Source organism: Ammospiza nelsoni, chromosome 12, assembly GCF_027579445.1.
Source record: "Ammospiza nelsoni isolate bAmmNel1 chromosome 12, bAmmNel1.pri, whole genome shotgun sequence".
In the NCBI taxonomy this organism is placed as follows: domain Eukaryota; kingdom Metazoa; phylum Chordata; class Aves; order Passeriformes; family Passerellidae; genus Ammospiza; species Ammospiza nelsoni.
Genome location: NC_080644.1, coordinates 6,029,817 through 6,051,693, shown reverse-complemented (window position 1 = coordinate 6,051,693; position 21,877 = coordinate 6,029,817). Strand labels below are relative to the sequence as shown.

The 21,877-nt window shown below is 45.7% G+C and overlaps 1 protein-coding gene across 2 annotated transcripts; it reads left to right on the top strand.

Moving 5' to 3' along the window:
• The first annotated feature begins 1,441 nt into the window (after window positions 1-1,441).
• On the top strand, window positions 1,442-21,687 carry CHRNA4 (cholinergic receptor nicotinic alpha 4 subunit). Of its 2 annotated transcripts, none has more exons than XM_059480676.1 (6): window positions 1,442-1,595; window positions 2,724-2,872; window positions 6,304-6,348; window positions 6,439-6,548; window positions 14,940-16,320; window positions 21,474-21,687. In XM_059480676.1, exons 1-6 carry the CDS (start codon window positions 1,535-1,537, stop codon window positions 21,597-21,599), a joined length of 1,872 nt encoding a protein of 623 aa, XP_059336659.1. In that variant the 5' UTR covers window positions 1,442-1,534; the 3' UTR covers window positions 21,600-21,687. The 2 variants fall into 2 exon arrangements, with proteins under 2 accessions (XP_059336659.1, XP_059336658.1); XM_059480675.1 differs by having other exon boundaries at window positions 2,724-2,875.
• Window positions 21,688-21,877: the final 190 nt, after the last annotated feature.

Below are 21,877 nucleotides of genomic sequence, written 5' to 3'. Positions count from 1 at the left end.
TTATCACAGGTGCTCAGGCCCTGCAGTGAGGGTCAGGACTTCGAAAGCAAAGCAGTACAGGAATCCATAAAATGGGAAAATAGGGTGTGATTTGTCACTGGAAAGGCTGACAATTGTTGAGGAAGAGATGAGATAAGAAAAACAAGACAAGTTGAGTTTCGTACTACAGTGATGTTATTTATAATCTCACTACAGACCTATTTTCTCTTGTGACTTTAATCCTCCCCATTTGCAGTGAGCAATCTATTATATGGGAAGATATTTGAGATGCTTTGGGAGTAGGGAAAGTATTATACATAAAATATGTAGCTAATATTATTAGAACAGACTCTGATTAATTTTGCAGCTGGCAACATTACCCCTGCCTGAAAATTAAATCCATTTGCTATCCGTGTGGAAGTAATTGTGTTAATATCAAAGCTAGTTTGGAAATGAAACAGGGAGAGTTCCACTCCATGTCTCCCATGAAAGGAATCAGGGATGTGAGATGAAGGGCTGGAGTAATAATTCCTGGCCAACACCAGGAGTTATCCTTTCCTCCACCAAATTTGCAAGACTTAATAGAGTTTTTGTGATGTATCTAGTGTACATTCAAATATATAGATAAATCCAAGTGCCCTTGTCTCAGTCTCACCCCTGATTTGCAATATTGCCTGTGGGCAGACACTAATATTTGTATTTGTACTACATGTTTGTACAGCACCAAGGACAGCAGAGCCCTGTTCTCCTGGGCAGGTTCATCATCCCAGCAATTATTGACAGCAAAGATACGTGCCCAAGCCAGAAATATCTCAGTCTAATTACATGGAGTGATTTTGAAAAGCAGTTGGACGAGATTAAAGAGACAGCTTTCGTTAATTAAGAACTGTTTGGGCTTCCGGTGCTATAGAGATCCCAGCTGGCCCCATATGCACCTCTGGCCACAGCTGGGCTCTGCATCTCCCCCTTTATTTCTCCTGCAAAAGTTTTCCTCCCTGCAGCCTGTTTGCTGGAGCGCAGGCATTCTCTCCTCCTCCTCCTCCTCCTCCTCCTCCTCCTCCTCCTGCTAAGCAGGAGGCGGGCAGGACTGACTACATTAAATATACAAACACGCTGCGCTCACTCTCCGCTCCAGAGGCATCATCCGTGGCCCGTCAGCAGCAGAGCCCAAGCTAAGGCTGCCCCAAGGGCTGGGGAAGGCTGGAAGCAGCAGCAGCAGCAAACAAACCAGCACCAAGAGCCCTGAATGAAAGCGGAGTGGTGCAGAGGAGAGCCCAGCGAGGTTGGGCACCCCATGCTCTCTGCAGCCCTGGCACATCGCTGTGAGTAAACGAGAACAGCGTCCCAGCAAAGAGCATCCTTCGAGGAGCAAGAGCAGGAGATCACTCAGAAGAGAGAAGAAAAAAACCAACAAAAACAAAGCACCAACTGCTATCCCTTCCCAGAGGGAGAGAGAGCGATAGGAGTTTAAGGGAATGAACCTGGAGGACCCAGAGACTCAGAGAGGAAAAGTTGCTCTGACGGGAGGCTCTGCACACTGAAGCTCTGCTCCACCATGGGATTTCTCGTGCCGAAGAGAAACCTCCTCCTGCTGCTGTGTGCCAGCATTTTCCCCGGTAAGTTTGAGAAAGCTCTTCTCCCCTTGCGCTGCTCTTTAGCTCTCTCCTCCCTTATCCCTCTCAAAGACACACTGCAGGGACCAGCCCCTGTTCAACAGGGAATTTCCCTGAGTCCTCCACCCTTCTGCCCCACCATTTCTGGTCCCCTGAGCACCAGCCTCTGCTGGGCAACGCTTTGCCTTTATTCTGTTCTCCTTTTGTCTGATGTGATGGAGAAAGGGTTAAAGCCACGGTGGGAAGGGGACAGTCGGGGGCTCAGCATCCTGCTTCTTGCCCGGGCTTTTCTTCCCTGGGTGAAGTGTGTTAATGTGTCTCGGGGCTACAGCTGCGGCTGGGGAGAGCACAGCCAGCGCTCAGCTAATGCTTCCCTTTGTATAATCCAGGGCAGCTGCAGCCTAAGTAGAAGCCATATTCCAGGAGGGACGTGGGGACAGCCCCCGGCTCCCTCTCCCCTCTGTCTGGTACAGCTCCTCCAGCAGCCCCTGGGTGAAACGTGGCTTTAATTTTTAACAACCGCCAGGCACCTCTGACAGCTCCTGTAGCCTACGTGCAGGGTCAGGGCTGCTCCTTGCAGCCTCCAACTTTTAAAGTTATGCCTGAGCAAAACCAGGATCTTGTTATCCAACTTGTGCTGTCCGTCATCCTCTTCTTTCTCCCATTGTTTTTGTGAAATATCCACTAGGTAGGTTAAAGAGCTGAATTTCAGTCTACCTTTTTTTTGCACTAGATGTAATGCCAGTTTTTTATGTGTAAATCTGATCCAAAATCCCTATTTCCCAGCAGGAGGCTGCTTTTTCCTTTTTGGCTTGCCCTTCTAGCATCCCTCTTCCCTGCTTGCAGACTCCAGTGCTAGAAACTTGCCACAAAGTGGCCGTAAAAATTGGACCAGATTCAGGGAAGAATGGCTCACAAAGTGTTTTCTAGATGGTATTACTGGTGCTCCCACTTTCTTCAGACCAACCCTGCTGTGTAATAGTGAGTGAATAGAGTGAGGGGAGACAAATCACCTGGGCAGCATCACCCTCCTGTGCATCCCCAAGCTGTGGCTTGCTGGAGTTTCCCTCTGGAGCAGGCTCCAGCTGTGCCAGCCCATGGACCTGCAGGTGTTCCATTCCTTCCCCACAGCCTTTGGCCAGGTGGAGACTCGAGCCCATGCAGAGGAGAGGCTCCTGAAGAAACTCTTCTCTGGCTATAACAAGTGGTCCCGTCCCGTGGCCAACATCTCGGACGTAGTCCTGGTGCGCTTCGGCCTCTCCATCGCGCAGCTCATCGATGTCGTAAGTGCAGCCTCTTTGAGCAACAAAGGCCAAAATTAGCCAGGCTGGGCACAGGGAGAGGCTCCTGGTGTGTGTGGGCTTTACTGGCTGACCCAGGGGGGGGTTGGGAAGGCTCTGCCCTCAGCAGAGAGCAACAATCATGCAGACAGAGCTGGTGGAACACGGGGGTCTCATGTGAGTAGGTGGGCATCAAAGTAGATCCTTTACTCTTCATTTACTACAGGCAAAATCCCAAATTCCTTATCAAAACCCATGGGGCTGATCACAGCAGTGCACTGGAGCTGCTGGCATAAATGACAGAGAATTCTGGCAAAATGATAAATCAAATACCTAATTTGGAATTTGAGCCATAATCATTAACACTAATTTACACAAGCTAATAGGGACAGTGCTTTGCACGCCTTGGGAAGAGAAATTGCCTGAGGAATTTTCTGCAAATGAAAGTTTTGAGGGTTTTTAGCTAATCTAGCAAATATTAACAAGAAAATTCTGAGTGTTTGCTCAGGTAGAAGTCACACGTGCAAACTGTACATGCCCTGTACAAAACAGAGTGATCTGCATGCAGACTGATGTGCACTGAAATAATATTTATGGGATTATCTGGCACAGTGTGTTGGGGTCAAGTGCTGGACAAAGGAGGTCCCTGCAGGGCTGCAGATGCCAGATACACTCACAGGCTTTACAGCTTGTGCAGATCTTCCTCCTGTTTTTTTCTCCTTCCTGTCCTTATTTGCATGTGGCACTTACCAGGACAGTGTCTGTGCAGTTGCACATTCTTTGAGCAGGTATTGGGCTGGCTGTCATGGAATGGTTGGGGTTGGAAGGGACCTTTAAAGGCCATCTTGTCCAAACACCTTATTTTTCAGAAGAGGGGACTCCCTGTCATTTTTTACTGTAGTCATGAGGCAGAATGAAAGAGATGACAATGCCCCAGCCCTGGAAGTGTTCAAGGCCAGGCTGGATCAATCTGGTCTAGAGGAAGGTGTTGGAGAGAGTTGGAACTGGATGAGCTTTGAAGCCTCTTCCTATACAAACCATTCAGTGATTCTTGTGACAATGGAAATAATAATGCCAACCCAAAGACATTACTGGTGTGGGACAATCCTAACAGATGACTCTCCACAGTTATATATTTTGAAATCAGATTTTTGAGATGAAAAGGAAACAGCTGAGATAGTTCAGGGGTGGGGAATCAAAGACACCAGTTGCTGGAGAAGGCATCCACTTCCAGCTTTGCAGCACAGCAATGGTCTCCCATTCCCCTCCTCACTCTTACATCAGCTGAGGCTTCCAGGGCTGTTGGCAGTTGCTAATGTTGAAGTTGCATGGTTCTCATCTGAATAATTGATAAGACTAAAGATAAGACATTAGTGACTGTGGAGGCATGAGAGACATTTCCATTATGCAGCTGCTGAATCGTGGGAGAGGGGGGATCGATACACCTGCTCCACAGAGCTTCCCCAGTCTACTTAAGAAAAATTAATCTTCTTAAAACCATGTCAGTGGTCAGGAGTGCAGCTTGCAGGCGGAGCTGTGCTGGGACCTGTGGGCATGGCCGGACGAGAGCTGTCACCCCTGCTGCCCCAGTCTGTGGCTGGGGACACTCCTGCCACCACTGTGGCTCTTCAGCTCCTCTCCCCCTTCCCCACAGTGACAGTTTTGGTGCAGACCCTGCTGCAGTTGTTAGACACAAGGCTCAGCTCCCAACGACAAGGAGTCTGAAAGGGAAATCAGAGCTGTATTCAAACCCCAGCTCCTGCTGACAAAAGCTGGGGGCAGGGGAGCAGAAATCAATGGGATACTTTGCATTCTTGCATGTCCTTACCTCACCCTGGATTGCTGAGGGTTTTCTTAGACCGGGAATAAGGGAGGAGAAGTCAAATACATGTCCAGGAGCAGCCACCAAGAGACCCTCTTGGATTCCTGTGGCTGTGTGTCTGCAGGAGCTCACATGCTGTGCTCACCTTGAGAGAAGGGGCCAGGCAGTGCCCATGGCTGTGCAGTCACTGCTGCCCTCTGGGCCATTATCACATTGCAAACCCCTCTCAGATGATCCCCCGGGACTGGAGCTGTGCTTCACTCAGGTCAGGAGGATGGTGTGGTGATGGGCAGCAACTTCCACCAAGGGTGGGTGGTTCCAGGGAGGAGAATTCCAGGAAAAAGCAGCACCTGCTATGCCAGGATGCTCCATGCTGGGGTTGTGGTGGAGACTCTCAGGTGCTTGAATTGCAAAGTGGTAGAAGAAGCAGGTTCTCAAGGACTGGTCCAGGTCATGGCATTCTTCATCTCCCATCAGCACCCAAAGAAGCAGCTGGATGTTTTCTCTCCCTCTGTTTCTCACTGGAGTGTTTTTGTATTCCTCCTTCTTACATGTGCTCTTGGTCCCTAACCCCAGGGCAGAGCGTCTCTGCTCAGGTGTCACACCTGGTGCCACAACAGCAATGAGGAGGCTCAGGGAGGAGGAGGAGGCAGAGCTCCCACCAAAGCTCCTGGGTTTTAATGCTCACAATCAATCCTGAACTGCCACAAGAGCAAGGTTAATGATGAGCAGTTTGCTGTCAGCTGAGCTCTGCCAGCTCAGCTGGGTTTGGTGCCAACCAAAGCAAGAAATAAAAAGCAAATAAACCCTGAGCTCTGGTGGGACACCTCAGTCAGACCAGCACTAGGCTCTGCCCCACGTAATTCATCTGAGTCACTTAGAGAGGGCACAAAAGGCAAGAAGCAAACAGTAATTAACTCTACTGCAGTGATGCCAGCATTATAAATGCTGGACATTATTTAAATATGTATATACAGTCCTACTTTCCTGTGCTATCTGTGCATAGAAAGTCTACCCATTGATGGAAATACACCAGGCTGCCCAAGAATTCCATGTCAGCAGAGCAGCTGGGGTTTGTTCAGAAAACCCAATCCACAGTGCCACAAGCTCATGTATTTGGTAGAAGGAGAAATGCTGCTGAGCTTCTTGTTTCCAGAACTGTGTCCATGGGTAATGTTTGACTGGAGAACACCCTTGCAGGTGAAGCTGAGCACTGGAATCCAGCACATGTGTGTGAGTCAGGGTTTATAGACCCATCACTCCCCTCCTGCAGTGCTCAGGTCAAAGGCAGGCTGGGGAGCTTTTCCTCTACCTGGTATCATCATCCCAGGCTGAATCCATCAGCACTGAGTAAAATCCCAATAAATTCCAGTCCATCTGCTCACAGGATTGCTTAGGTGCAGGCTCAGCTGTTCAGTGGCATCAGACAGCTGTGCCCTGTCCCATGTCAAATGACAGAAACATCTGCTTTTTATTTCCAAGACAGAACTTACATTTATTGCAGAGGTGATCTGTAATTACGTAAATGAAATACAATTAAGGGAAATTAAGAGGGTTCTTTGGGCCTCTTAATCTGCTCCTGTAACCAACATCTGATCTTGCATTTCAGGATGAGAAAAATCAAATGATGACCACGAATGTGTGGGTGAAGCAGGTGGGTGCCCCCAAATATCTGTTTTTCCATGTTTCTTTTCAGTTTTTCTGCTGAACTCTCCCAGCTTTGTAACCACCTCATTTTTGGCAGGAGTGGCACGACTACAAGCTGCGCTGGGACCCCCAGGAGTATGAAAATGTCACCTCCATCCGAATCCCCTCAGAGCTCATCTGGAGGCCAGACATTGTCCTTTACAACAAGTGAGTGTGAGCACTGTGACCAGAGAGCAAACCCATCCTTGCAAGTTTTCTCTGTTCATGAGGTTAAAAATGTTTCCTGCAATAATTCCACTTTATTTTATGTGGTTGGAGTTCATGTGGATTCTATAACATGCCTTAAATGACATGACTGACATCCATCACAGGGGCTTTGCTCTCCTGGTGATCCTTCCTCTGGGCAGCCAGTTTTGTTGGGGGATGCCAGGTATTGTTTTCTCTTCACGTCAGATGCACAATTAAGCTGGATTTGAGCTTTCAGTCCTCTTCAATTTCATTTCACCCAGGAGCTCTCCCCTAATTCATCACCATCAGCTGGAAAAGCCAATTACTGATGATGGGCTTAAATAAGGAAAATATGCTGAAACATGTCAGGCTTGTGCATCTACAAACAGGGGTTTCAGGTCAGCTAAATACCATTCTGAAATGATTTCTAAGTAGATATTTGTTCCTTTTTGCAGATACTTGGAATCTGCTCTTAGTAAAGACACTTCCTAGGGAGCAGCTTGTGGTTTTCTTTCTTTCCTTTGGAGCCTGTTGATATTCTTAGAAATTCTGCCCAAGTGCCAAGGCTGTTTTCTCCCTGGGGCTTCCACCACAGCTCTCCAGTCTCTCCCAGGATGTCAGATATCCCAGTCCCCAGCCCAGCACAGGCCCCAGAGACAACACTTGCTGCAGGCATCAAAGAAAAGCATCTTTGCATGTGGCTGGCACTCAGAGAAAACCCTCACAGCAGCAGCCAGGCTCTGTTTTAATAAACAGTTGCCTGGTTCTAGCTTGATATGATTTTGCTTCTGTTTAAAAACCAAAATAAATGGCTGAAGCTGGAATCTGCCCAGGGGACTGTGAGCTTTGGAGACTACAGGGGCTGTTATCTTTCCCATTAGCTCATTCTGGATCCTCGGTGGTGTGGAGTGATTGCAAACCTCTCGGAAATCACTGCATCCTCACTAAGCACCTTTCAGAGATTAGCCCAGTGGAAATGATTCATTCAGAGGCACTTGGACCTTCCTGCCCTCCAGGGACACACTCTGAACATGAATAGTGCATCAAAAGTGCCTCACTTGGCAGCCAAGAAAGGTGCTCACAGCTTCCACTGCAAAGAAAAAATAGTGTCCTTGTCATTCTTGTTTAATTAATGACAATGGCAAGGATTATTATTTTTGGAGCTTCTGGTGGCTGTTGTGGTGAACTGTGGTGCCAAAGGAAATGACGTGGCACAAATCCCCGTGCCACCTTTGTGCTGGAGCTACTGGCACAGAACAACCTGACATTTCACCTCTGCTTCCTCTCCCTTGGCTCAATAGGGCTAATGAGGATGGAAATAAGGTACCACAGAATGACAGAATGGTTTGGGATGAAAAAGATCTTAAACATGATCTCATCCCAGTGACAGGGACACTTTCCACCAGACCAGGATGCTCAAAGCCCTGCTCAACCTTGCTTTGAACACTTGCAGAGATGAGGAACACTCCAGGAGATCTTGGTATCCTTTAGGTCTCTGAGTATTTTGGGGTTTCATGCTGAAGACATCCCCCAGATGTCCAGGACACCCTGCCCCTCACACCCTCTGCCCCTCTGCCCTGTTGTTGTAGTTTACTGCTGCTGTCACTGGAGTCTCTACAGAGACTCCAGGTCTGATCTCCTGGCCACAGCAGCTGCTCCAGAATGTCCTTCTCAACCTCTTCTGGCCAGTGAGAAGACAACTCATGTCTTTCAGTCCTGCCCACCTTACTGCTCTGACTTGCAGTAACAAATCTGATTTTCCTGGGACCTGCTGGCACAGGGAGATCTCGTGCCCCAGCTCCCCACATCCAGGCTGCTTCCCTCCCTTGATCCACACTCAGCATTAATAATCATGCATTTGTCTGTTGGTTGTCATGAGTCTATCATGCATTTTTAATTGGTTACTTTATCCATGAATTAAACATGGATGTGGGTTAGGCACCAGACATTAGTGTGTTTCCAGTAATTCCATGTGTCTTCGCTACTGTATTTCCCTTTGTTATTATGCAGAATGTTTTCTGCCCTGAGATGTATTTCTCTCTTCCTACCAAATAAATCTGGAGCTGCAGTCAATATCTTCATCAGGTTTCACATATTTTAGGGATTGCAGGGCAAATGCAAAGCAAAACCTGCAGAGTGAGGGGACACCCAGGTGAGGCTTTTCTGCACAGCATTTCACCAACTGCATTCCCAGCTAGGGCTTCTCCTGCTGGGCATCTCAGCTGAAAATGACAGTGATTAGCCATGGTGATACTAACAAGGGGTCCATCTCATATTTTACACATTATATGTATAGTTTAGAGGGAGTATAACATAGCTGCAAATGATTCTGGGTCTCTGAGAGGAAGAGAATGTGCAAAGGAACCTTGGTGGAAGAGAGCAAGAGGCCACACTGACCTTTTGCTGTCTTCAGGCTGTTTAGTATGAGCTAATTATTGCTTATAATATTATTGAAATATGGTATTTCTGTTTGTGATGGACTCCTTTAGGAAAGATTATACGAATACCCCTCCTGTTTCCATCTTGGGCTATATATTGCAGAAATGGTAAAATTTCAATTGATTTCAGCTTTACATCTTTAAGGAAACCTAACCCTTTGTTGTGAGGTTACTCTCATATCTTGGCGCATTATTGTAAAAAACATTCCATTTACCCACTCTAGAGACCCAAATTAGATCAGTGAATTCAGCTGGTTTGGCCTAGAGACTAAATGTAGTTGTCAACATTCATAAGGAATCTGAAAAGAAATTAATATCCTACAGGGAAATTAATATGCTGTTGAATTTTCAGGCATGATAAGTTCCAAGACTCTGCAAACAGTTTCTACTGGATGTGACATAACATATGTACAACAGAGGAATATGAGTTCCTCATAGTGAAGTGACAAAGCCTCCTCTTTGCCAAAAAACCATGTTGTTCCTTATCTGAGGTTGTAAAGGCTCTTCAGGCACCACCAAATAATTTCTAAATGAATTATCTAATCCTCTCCATTGATTTGTTTCTCCATTCATTAATGGCTTTGAAGCGCATTTTAGTTTTTCTTTGCATATTTGAAGTACAAAACATGAATTGTATTTTTTTCTCTAATGAGGGAATAAGCTCTTGGGGGTTGCATTTTTTGTTTGTGTTGGGGTTTTTTGGATTTTTTTTTTTGTTTCTCCACCACTGTGTTGAGTCCCTTGTTTAACATAGGACCTCTAGAGGACAAACCCCTGAAAGCACAGAGAAACCCCTGAAAGTCCAGCTGCTAAAGGCTGCCCAGGGCAATCCAAGCCCATGTCCTTGAGCCTAATGCTGGTTTTCAGCTGGATAGTCATGGTATTAGCACAGAATTTATCCTCTCCAGCTTGGTGGTTGTAAAACCTGGGAAAAAGCTACTGGGAATATTGAGAATTCAGAAGTTTCTCTTTTCTTGGTATTTTCTGAGATTAACTGTTCCAGAAAGAAATCCCTGCCTTAGACTCCACAGTTACCAACAAAAAAAAAAAAAAAAAAAGACAAGATCAGATGTGAAGGAAAATCAAATACAAATTTCTGTAATTAGGGGTAGGAAATATCTCGAGGAATTCATCCAGAGATAAAATGGACACAACGGGATTACTGGACGGGGTAAGAAGATCATCTGTCAGGCAGCTTTTGAAAATCATGGAAAAGCAAAGAGTTTTTTTGAAAAGTACTGTAGCAGCTTGTTCTCATGAGCTTTACTGTGATGTTTGCAACCAGTTAGATTTATGGAGTAACACTGGTTTTATGACTCATCCCAAAGCTCTTTGGAGGAGAAATACCAAAAGATGCCCCTGTGTAACCTTTAAAATTGGAAACATACTTGACATTTTTCTTTATGTGCATTGGCACACATCTCATCATTCTGCACCAACTATATTTATAATAGGCCAAAAAAAAAAAAAAAAAAGAAATCACTAATTCACCCTTCAGTTCTCCTGATTCTTCTGGCAGGTTCAGTGGTTGTTTTTCTGGAGAGGGACATCTTCAGATGCTTTGAGGTTTGCTGCCAAGCTCTACCCAGCAATGCAGGAGCTGATGGAAGGAAATATTCAGGAGGGATCCTTCCCCTGGGCTGCTGCTCTGTTCACACCCAAGGGATGCTCCTGCCCTTCTAAGGACAGAACTGAAGCTTTGCCTTCAAAGTGCTGGCAAGGATCCTTGGCAAGGGGGAGAACTGGAGCAAAATGCACCAACCCAGCAGAGTCAGAGCCTCCTGAGACACCCGTGCTCATTCCACTGGTGTGGCACAGCCTTTGCTGTGGAATTGCCATTCCACAGCCTTTGCTGAGAACGGCGCCTGCTTTGCTGAGCAACGATTAAAACATCATTAGGTACTGCTGGCTCCTAAACACTAAACCAAGCAAAAGCTGGGAGGTGACTGAGGGAAGTCCCATCAATGCACAAACATCTCCCCCACTGGGCACCTGGGAACTTTTGTACCCAAGTTGCCAAGATCCTGGAGGTATTTAAAACCCAGCTAGGTAAGATCCCGATCCTCTTGTAGCTGACCTGCTTTGTGCAGGGAGTTTTGGGCAGGAGACAGTTTCAGAGGTGCCTTCCAAGCAGTGCATCTGAGTTATCTGGTAGCACAAATCAGTATACATTTTCCAGTAAATATTTTCTGGTTTTCCTTTGAAGAGAATTTTAATCTGAACATTCCAGAAGCATCTCTGTTATGTGTACCAAAAGGGTGCAGGCTCCTAACACCACAATTGTTCTTTATTACTGCTCTTTGATGAAAAGCGCTTTAGGTGAGGACACTCTACTGTATCCATATGTGTGTATAGATAATTTTCAGGCTTTTAAAGGTCTGTTTGGACTTAAATTGCGTCATCAGAAATTAAAATAAATGTGTGCCTCATTTAGATGCACTCTGAAAACACTTAATTTTGTGAGATGGTGTATCTCCCAACTGCAGGAAAATAGAAAGTGTCAAAAGAAAATAGAAATTCTCTGTCAGCAGAGCTTTTTAGTTGAATATAGCTGGTAGATGTCAGTAATGCAATGGCATCCTTAAACCCTTATAAAGTTAGGAGATTTAGGAGAGCAGCCTTTATTCTCAAAATGAGAAATCAAAGGCTGCAGCACACAGCAGCTTTTGAGAGGGGGAAAATAAGTAGTTGTCTTCTCTCTTTCTCGGTGTACACTGCTGTGTTTGACATAAAAATATAAGAGCTCCTGTTCTTTATTATGGACATATTTCTAAAGCTGCCAGGTGAGAGTAACCATGAGAGCCTGACTATCTGAATTCTGCAGTTCTTGTGATGTTTACCTTGCACTCACGCCTTCTTCCAGCTGGATTTTCATGACAACTGTCACAACAGAGTGATCTCCACTGGGTGGGATGGGAACGTGCCTCTGCTCCAGAGGAATGTCTGCACATTTTCTCTGTCCCACTCCATCAGGCCTCCCACCTTCCTGTCTAAGGCAACATTCACGTGGTGCACTTGGGGCTGCAGGAACAGCAATGGGTTTTCCCACAGCAAAGCTGTCCAAAAGAACACAGGGTTTCCCCAATCTCCCAGCTGCAGGATGTGTTTGCAGTTGGCTGTCTCACCTTCATCCCTTGGAGAGTGGGGAAGGACTTTGGAAGGCACTCAACAGCCAGGTGACCCTGTTTGCTCCCTCTCTCATGTGGAGAGGAGCAGAATCAAAGCCTCACACAGGAGGGGATGGAGAATCTCTGCCGGCTGCCCTGAGATGGGCAGGGTGCCAGCAAGCACAGCCTCCCAATCCACTAAACATATGCTTCAAGGTCCACATATGCCTGTGGGTGGAAATCTTGGGGAAGGAGGCAGAAATACATGGATGCATGAAGGGTGAGACAAGTGGGAATACTGCCTTTGCATGATGTGGCTGGCTGGGGTATATTCTGTGTACACAGCATGGCTGATTTACCCTGCTTACAAATTCCTCTGCATTGAACTGCAATGAGAAATCCAAACACACTCAGTAAAGTCAGGAATTCTTTCATAGTCCTGATGGGCTGGTGAGGCAGGAGCATCCCAGGGTGTTTTGTGGCTCCTCAGAGTCAATAACTGACTGAATCCAAGGAGATGTTCTGCATCTGGTTTCACTCCTGCCATGGCACTGCAGGCAAAATCCAGCCTGGAAGGCAGTGCCAGTGTTATTTGTAAAAATGTGAGCCAAAGAGGACCCAGGATGAAGCTGGGTTTGTTAGGTGAGCAATTAAAAAATAAAAAAAATATGTTCCTGATTAAAAAGCAGATAATTTACAGAAACAGGTGACACACAAGGTCTGCAGCATCACAATGGTTCCATCTATGCTTGCAGAAGAGGAGTGTGGTGATCACACAGAAACTGAAAAACTGCCAGGAAAGGCATTTCTGGGAATGAAACACAGTTACATGAATTATTATCATTCCTGGATGCCATTTTAGCAAGGCCTTAGCCTTTTTTTTCCAAGAGTTTTCAAAAGAAAAATGGACACCTGTGTTGTTTATTCAGCCACTTACACACTGCTCTACCTAAGGAGGGAAACACTCATAGTGGATGTTCATAATCCCTTTTCTTTAATAAGATTCAATTAGAAATATTGCTCCATTAATGAGCTATTTAATCATGCCTCAGAGATATCATTAAATGCAGAATTGGATTCTATATTCCTATTGAGATTTAAAAAGAAAACCACCAAGAACAGCAAGCACTGGACTGCCACTTGCTGTGCATGTTTCATGTCTCAATCTGGCTTTACTGTGCTCCTGGCAAAACCCAGGAGAAAAAAAAAAGGTGATTTTTATCCAAATCACATATTCTGAAGTGTAAATTAGATTTAAGAAAGAAGAGGTAAGACAGGAGCTGGATGGATTGTACAATGGCCCAGGTTTGTTTGCTTCAGAGTAGATCACCATGCTGATTTTGTCTTAATACCTTTGTGAGAGTTTTGTATGTAGTTTCCACTTTTTCTGTTTCAAAGTGTTTTAAATCTTTAGAAAAAATCCAGTTTAGAAGTCAAAAGACACTATGTCCTTTTGTGTTCTTTTGGTTTTCCTAAAATCTGCCCCACAAAGAACACAAAGAACAAAGAAGAGTTTAGTAAAACCTGGTTCTCAGCAAGTGCCAGATCCTGCCACTATTTCCTTATACTACACCAGTCTCATTTTTAGGATGTTTCCCAGGGCAAGTGGAAATATGTGATGTGAGTTGTGAGGCCCTGGCACAGGCTGCCCAGAGAAGCTGTGGCTGTCTCATCCCTGGAATTGTTCCTGGCCAGATTGGATGGAGATTGGTGTGCAATCTGGTCTAATGGAAGGGGAAAAAAAAGAAAATTCCATGGCAGGGAGTTGAAATCACATTGTCTTTAAGGTCCTTTCTGACCCAAACCATTCCATGAGTCCATGAAACTATATAAAAAAAAAAATCCTTTTTTTCTTTTTGATTTTGCTGATAAATGAATGGTCTCCTAAAGAAATGAATTTAGGAAGTTCCTGTGCCTTCTGCAGCTCGAGGAGCCCTGCTGCATCACCCGTGTGCTGATGATCTTGCTGCTGAAGGGAGGAGGAGAGGTGTGTCCCCTGTCACTGCCTGGCTGCTGTCAGGGCACATCTGGGCACTGAAGCAGCAGAGCAGGGCCCAGGGATTTTGGCAATTGCAGGCTGGGCTGGCTCCAGCCAGAAGCAGGAGCAGAGAGCTTTCTATCTGTATCAGCCTGAATAATTCATCTCAAGTTTTTAGCAGAAGCTCTCTTACCCTGCACAGCCCTTCCTTTGTCTGGCAGTGCTGCTGTTTGTAACTCAGGTTCTTCCTCCAAAAGTCTGGAAAACACAATTTATTCTTACAATTCCAATACAAACTCCTGAGCTGTTATCTGTTTATCTAATAACCCCCAATCGAGTGTTCCTGTGAGAAGACACCACAAAAGCCAGTTCTCTTCCTGACTGGGAAATCAAAAGATTAATGTACATTATTCCTACTAATAGGATGTTCTTGCTGTTTTTCACATAAAAGACTGGGTGATTACCAAACAATCTCATTTTTAGCAGCTGTCACAAACAATTCTGCCCAGCCCAGAGCTATCTAATGGTACTTCCTCTCACTTCTAAAACAAACTCAATCCATTCCAGAGCACATCTGGGACATCTTTGGGGAAAACCTGTGTACAGTCACATCAAGGAACTGACTTATGCCAGGGAAAGGCTGACATGTGCATGAATTCCAGGGCTTGTGGAAGCCAAGAGCTCAAAATCCACTGGACAGAGTAGATGGATCCAGTGTTTGGACATGATGTGCCTCTTGCACCTCTCAGGTCATTTGGAAACCAGGCACTAAATATCCTATTTCCTTACCAGAGCTGACATGTACTAGAGAAGTCTGAGCCCTTTTTTGTCTTCCATCTGTCCCCAGTGCTGATGGTGACTTTGCAGTCACCCACCTGACCAAGGCTCACCTCTTCTACGACGGGAGAATTAAATGGATGCCCCCTGCCATCTATAAAAGCTCCTGCAGCATCGATGTCACTTTCTTCCCCTTTGACCAGCAGAACTGCACGATGAAGTTTGGCTCCTGGACCTACGACAAAGCCAAGATAGACTTGGTGAGCATGCACAGCCATGTGGACCAGCTGGACTACTGGGAGAGTGGGGAGTGGGTCATCATCAATGCTGTGGGCAATTACAACAGTAAGAAATACGAGTGCTGCACAGAGATCTACCCTGATATAACCTATTCCTTCATTATCCGGAGGCTGCCGCTCTTCTACACCATCAACCTGATCATCCCCTGCCTGCTGATCTCCTGCCTGACCGTCCTGGTCTTTTACCTGCCCTCTGAGTGTGGGGAGAAGATCACCCTGTGCATCTCCGTGCTGCTGTCCCTCACTGTGTTCCTGCTGCTCATCACGGAGATCATCCCCTCCACCTCCTTGGTCATCCCTCTCATTGGGGAGTACCTGCTCTTCACCATGATATTCGTCACCTTGTCCATCATCATCACTGTCTTCGTGCTCAACGTGCACCACCGCTCCCCCCGCACCCACACCATGCCAGACTGGGTGAGGAGGGTCTTCCTCGACGTGGTCCCACGGATCCTTTTCATGAAACGTCCCTCCACAGTGAAGGACAACTGCAAGAAGCTCATCGAGTCCATGCACAAAATCACCAACGCGCCGAGGCTTTGGTCCGAGACGGACGTGGAACCCAACTTCACTACCTCATCCTCCCCCAGCCCCCAGAGCAACGAGCCATCCCCCACCTCCTCCTTCTGTGCCCACCTCGAGGAGCCAGCCAAGCCTCAGCCCATGTGCAAGTCCCCCTCTGGGCAGTACTCTGTGCTGCACCCCGAGCCCGTACAGGTGACCTGCTCCTCTCCACAGCCCTCCTGCCGCCACCTGAGCGACAGCCAGGCCACCTCTGCCTTGAAAGGCAGGTCACTGAGCGTGCAGCAGATGTACAGCCCCAGCAAGGGAGAGGAGGGGACAATCCGCTGCAGGTCCAGGAGCATCCAGTACTGCTACCTGCAGGAGGACTCCTCCCAGACCAACGGCCACTCCAGTGGCTCTCCAGCATCCCAGCGCTGCCACCTCAACGGGGAGCAGCCCCAGCACAGGCCCCCTCAGTGCAAGTGCAGGTGCAAAAAGGGTGAGGTGGCCAGCACAGCAGCCCAGGGGAGCAAGAGCCACGGCTCCAAGGAGCAGCACCTGGTGCTGATGTCCCCAGCCCTGAAGCTGGCAGTGGAAGGGGTTCACTACATCGCGGATCACCTGCGCGCGGAGGACGCGGATTTCTCGGTGAGTATCCCAACGGAGCCTGCTCTCCTTCAGAGAGTCAGAAATGAGCTGCTAAGGGAGCCACAGCAAGCCTTGAGCTGTGCAGAGTGTGTATGTGTTGAGGCAAGCTCAGCCTTATCTCTAGTGTGGGTTTTGGCCACCGTAGGTGCCCTTGGGGTCTTGGAATGAGGGCAAAGATGTCCTTGGGGTCTTGGAATGTGCTGCCAAGGGGGCAGCACAGCCAGGTCATGCTCAGGGTTGCTCTAGAACAGTGGATTCTCCAGCAGAAAATAGGAATAAGTTGTTGTTAGGCAGCAAAGAAGCAATTAGGTTTGTGAGACACCCAAAGTGCAGCCATCTCACAGGAACAGAGACTTATTCCTTATTTAAACCTCTGACAAATGGGGAATTCACACTCTCCACTTTTTATTAATCACTGACTGTGACTGTGGAGCCCAGGAAAGCAAATTGTCTAAGCAGGCTGTGGGAAGCTGTAGTAGACTGGGGATTCTGCAGGGTCTGTTCAGCTCTGCTCATGCATCATGATGTGATTATTTATTAGTGGACTTCCACTGGAGCAGTTGGCTCTGTGCAGGGATGTGGGAGAACAAATTTCCTGTTTATTCTGTGGGGGTAAATATGGCCACAAATAAAGGGAGTAGAGGCTGAAAGGATGTTTTTTCATGGAGACACTGATGCACATAACAAATGCCACATCCTTTCACAGCTCTTGTAGCTCTTTGCTGCAGGACTATGGATATTGTGTGCCAGTAATTATGGCCATAATGAAAGGTGGCACAAGATAACCTGAAGTTAGTCATCTTATTAAAGAAAAGCCGTATCTACCTTTTCCTGGGCAGATCAACATGTATAAGCTGCTTTTTCGCTTTGTCTACAATTTAAATTTCTTAAGATTTAGAATCAGTGCAAGTCATAGTGTGTTTATACAAGACTTCCTGAGCATGGAGAGTGTCTTTTATTTGCGTTTTTCACAGCAGTGAGCAGCAGCAAGAAAAGCTTAAATACTACTGTCCATTTCTATACTCTTTGGTATCATAGTTAAGGGCCTCTGTTCTTCAATGGATTTCACTCCACAGCATCCCTTTGAGGAAGGACCTGTTAATTCCTTATATTGAGGAGTTACAGCCAAAACACAAACTTTCTGTTCAAGGTCACAGAACAAATCTGTGGCAGAGATGGGCTGTGAATCCTCATCTTCGTTAGTTGCTAGTCCAAAACTCCTTGCCAGGGTAAAACACTTCAGAAGCACATTACGAGTGCAGGAATTAAAGCCTGCTCTCTCCCTCTGGCAATAATCACAAGTAAACCCTTGGATGTCAGTTGACTTTAGCTCAATTTTTTCCCCATGGTGCAAATGAAAAAATATTACACCAATAATACTTCCCATTTCAAATGATTCTCCCTGCTGAGCTGGTTGGTGTTAACAAGAATGGACCCAATTAATATTTCGGGTTCCTTACTCTTAATTTTTTTTTAATGAAGCAGTCTTCAAAAGCCACAGATTTTCTTCTGATACCTTCTACTGCTTGAAATTAACTGATCATCCTGAGGAGGAAGCTATTTACAGTGCTAAACATCAAAAGCAGAAGAAAAGGAGCAGCTCTGAGCCTTTGGTTTCTGACCCAAGCTCCTGCCAGCCCAGGCTGTGAGGAAATGCACCAGGAAAATATCCAGCAATGAGCTGTGGGCAGCGTTTTGGGCTCCCCTGGGTATTGGGGTGGCCTTTCTCCACTGCTCCACAGCAGCTGTGGTTGGCACAGAAGGCAGAGTTTGAGTTTTCAGATTGAGGGGATAATGCTGACTCCATTGTGGGCCTGCACTATTTTCCCTCTCTGGACCCAAGTAACATAAAGTAGGAAAGCACAGTTTTTTTCTCCCAGTGGAAATGAAAAAGAAGAAGGAAAACGATCTTCTGGAACTGAAATATACTGTGAGGAGCAGAACTGATCTAATAAAATGAGAATTTATAGGGGAAAAAAATCAGTGCTCAGGAATTTGCTTTCATCTTAAAATCAAATTGTGGCATTTCTTCATGGAAGTCTTCAATAAATCTATCAGCAGGCGCCTCTGATGCAGCTGCTGAGACACATCTTGCTGTCTTGTGGGCAATATTTCCAGAGACATTCACCTTCCCAGAGCTTCTTTTAAGTTCCTGTCTTTTTTTTTTTTTTATTTTTTTTTTTTCTCTAAAGCTCCATTGCCACAGGGGCAGTGCTTCTAAATTAAAAGTAAATAGCTCATTTAATTAAGTGCTCCAGCGAAGAGAAAATGGGAAATGCAAGAGGCAGTTGTTTGTTACAGAAAGATATCTGCAAACAATACAGGCACAATGGGGCACTGGGGAAAACACATGGTGGAATTGTCCCAGCAGAAGATGGAAATGCCATTAGAAATTAATTACAGACTGAAAGGCAAAACAAGTTCCATGTCACACATCAGCCAAAATAACCAGACAGCACCAGCACCATCTGGGAATCGTTCTGTCCATGGCTGTGTGCATCTCCAGAATGCTCTGATATGAAGATATTTAAAAATAAAATGGGAAGGAATAAAGCTGAGGGGGAGGAAACAGGATAATCTCACTGGGTTATTTTTAACAAAGTACAATAAAACTGCCTGGGACTGCTCTAATCTGTGTTGCAGACTCTGGGTCCTGGGGATCAGATGTCACCAAGGCCCCTCAATCCTCCACTCAAATCCTGAGGCTCAGCCCCACAAGGAGCTACACCAGGGCAGAGCTGCAGATTCCCCATTTTTTGGGAACTTTAGAGTGGGGGAGTCAGCTGGTTCTTGCCCTGATCGTTTCCCTAAAATAATTTTGAGTGAGCTTCTTAAAAACTAATCAGAATAGAGGTCAGGAGTTGTGGTGGCAGATGTTGGCAGCTGCATGGATGTCAGAGGGATGTCTGTGGATCAGACTCCACGTGGGCTGCTGGACCACGAGGAAATGCTACAATGGTGGCAGAATACAAAATAAAAAATCCAAATCATAAAAACTCCAAATAATTTTCTCTCCCTCATCCTCTTTTTTTTTTATTATTATTATCTCCCCATAATTTCCAATTTTACCCTCTGTGCTCCCAGTCTGAAGCTGGATATTGATTTTACAAACATCTGATGCAGTCCCAGCCATCATTTTCAAAATGGGCTCAGTATTTCTGCATACACCATTACATTAGGAAGAAAATTCCTGTCCAAGTTGTTCTTCCCTCACTTTCCTTTTCTTTACTCAGAGAAAAACTCATCAAGTTTCTTTTCTTTCTGTGATCTAGCACTTATTTTTACCAGCATAAATATTCAAAGGAAGCTATTACACCAGAATGAGGCATTATTTACTCAATCTAGCTTTCCAGCTGAACATCAGATGGGAAATTTCAGATTTGCTTTACACATTGGTTACATCATAAGACATTAATCCCATAAAAACAATCATCCAGGGCTTGCTTAGGTGCCTTTCTCATGGGGAATTTTAAGCATCAGAGGCTCCAACTCTCAGCAAGTGATGAATAGGTCAGAAAATAAGCACAGCAAAAGGGAGTTATCCACTGAGCTCTTATCACAGAATTGTAGAGTAACAGAATGGTTTGGGTTGGAAGGGATCTTAAAGCTCATCTCATTCCACCTGCCATGAGCAGAGCCCCATCCAACCTGCCCTTGAACTTTGCTTCTCTGGGCAGCTGTGCCAGGGCCTCAGCACCCCCACTGTAAAGGATTTCTTCCTAATTTCTGATCTAAAATACTACATTTCACTTTGAAGTCAGTCCCCTCTGTCCTGTCACTACATGATTTTATAAATTCGAATAAATTATGGTTCACAAACCAAGGAAATTATAGAATCTTGGGATGAGAGAATTCCTTTTGGTTTCAAGGGTCAGTATTTTTTATTTTAGTTACCTTAATACAGATGGTTGTGCAGAGGGCTGTACAATCATAAGATACCATGATTTTTCCCAAGAAGGTGACAAAATGCAGGATAGACCTGGTTGTTTTCTCTGCCTATTCAGTAGTAAACGCTGGCTTAACTCAATGCTGCTTTTAAAAGGAATAAATCTATCCATTGAATGAAAACATTGAACCCATTCTTACGCTTTTGACAACGTTCAGGTATTCCTGAAATTGAAAATGCTTTGTTCAGAGAAAATATAATATGGTCTCCAGTGCGTGTCTCATTGTCCAGCTCACAAAGCTGCTCACTGAGCCAAGGAGCTCAGCAATACTGTACCTGTGGAAACGTCCTCTGCTGCAAATGGCACTGCACTGATAGCTGGATTGCTTCCTTCACCAAAATGCATTTTTCAGCTTTGCTGTCCCTTTCTCCTTTCACCACTCACAGCCCCTGGGGAGGTTTGAGTGGGCTCCTGCTGAGATGTTTTCCCCAAAGAACAAGGCAGCGTGCCAGATTTCTGCCCTTGGGTCTGTTAATCACCAGGTGGGAAATTGTAGGAAATCACAATGGGTACAGTCATACAAAATAGAACTTTACCATCTGATCAGGCCTCTTCCTGGGAAAGAATTACTAACAGCAATGTAATAAAAGAGGTTTTCATAAATATATTGTTTCTTAATGAAGCAGAGATTTACCATTTCTGCCTCATGGTACTAGAACTTCCCAGAGAGGAATTGCTGGAAAATCCTCCCACAGCAAGGCAAAAATGGGGGAAAAGGAGGGTGAGGGTACTTTTATTTGCTGGCTCATTTTCACTGCTTATTCACCCAAAGCTGTAAATCCCTTCACAGGAAGAGTTTGGCTTTGTTAATCTGTAAGCAAATCTTTTTATGAGCACGGGGAAACGAGTAATTTCTTACCCCCCACCACCCCAGCCTGAATCACAGCCTCATTTACACACCCAGTTACAGCTGCTGCTGATGGAAAACGGGAGAGTGAGTGTGCAGATGGCCTTCATTATGCACAGGGGTGTGTTATCCATGGGATTTGTGGCTTCACATGCACACGCCTGCAGTCTGGGCATCCCTCAGGTGATTGATGAATAAAGCTTTGCCATTTTATAGTTCCACTAAGCGTGAGTAAGACCTCCCCCTCCTGTCTCTGGAATTATATCAAAATATCCTGTTTGGAGTAAAACTCTAAGAGTTTTCACAAATTTTAGCCTCCAGTAACTGTTAATAATTGGCCTGTCCCCTCTGTGTTCCAGGTGAAGGAAGACTGGAAGTACGTTGCAATGGTCATCGACAGGATCTTCCTCTGGATGTTCATCATTGTGTGCTTGCTGGGAACTGTTGGGCTCTTTCTCCCACCCTGGCTGGCAGGAATGATCTAAATATAGCACCAAAGGGAAGAAATTATTGTCCCACTATCCCACTGTATGGATTTTAATTCACCTGGAAGGAGAGAACAGAGGAATGGAGGCAGCCCTTTGAATAATTCACTGCGTGTCCTCACCTGAGCTGCTCCTGAGGGGAATCCTTTCTGAGGTCACATTGTTTTGCCAAGCCATTTTCATCTCCTCCATCTAATTTAGGGGGAAAGTTCTTATCAAAGTCTGTACATAGCATGGTGGCATTCATTGGCATATACTCAGCAGTGTAAGAACACGAG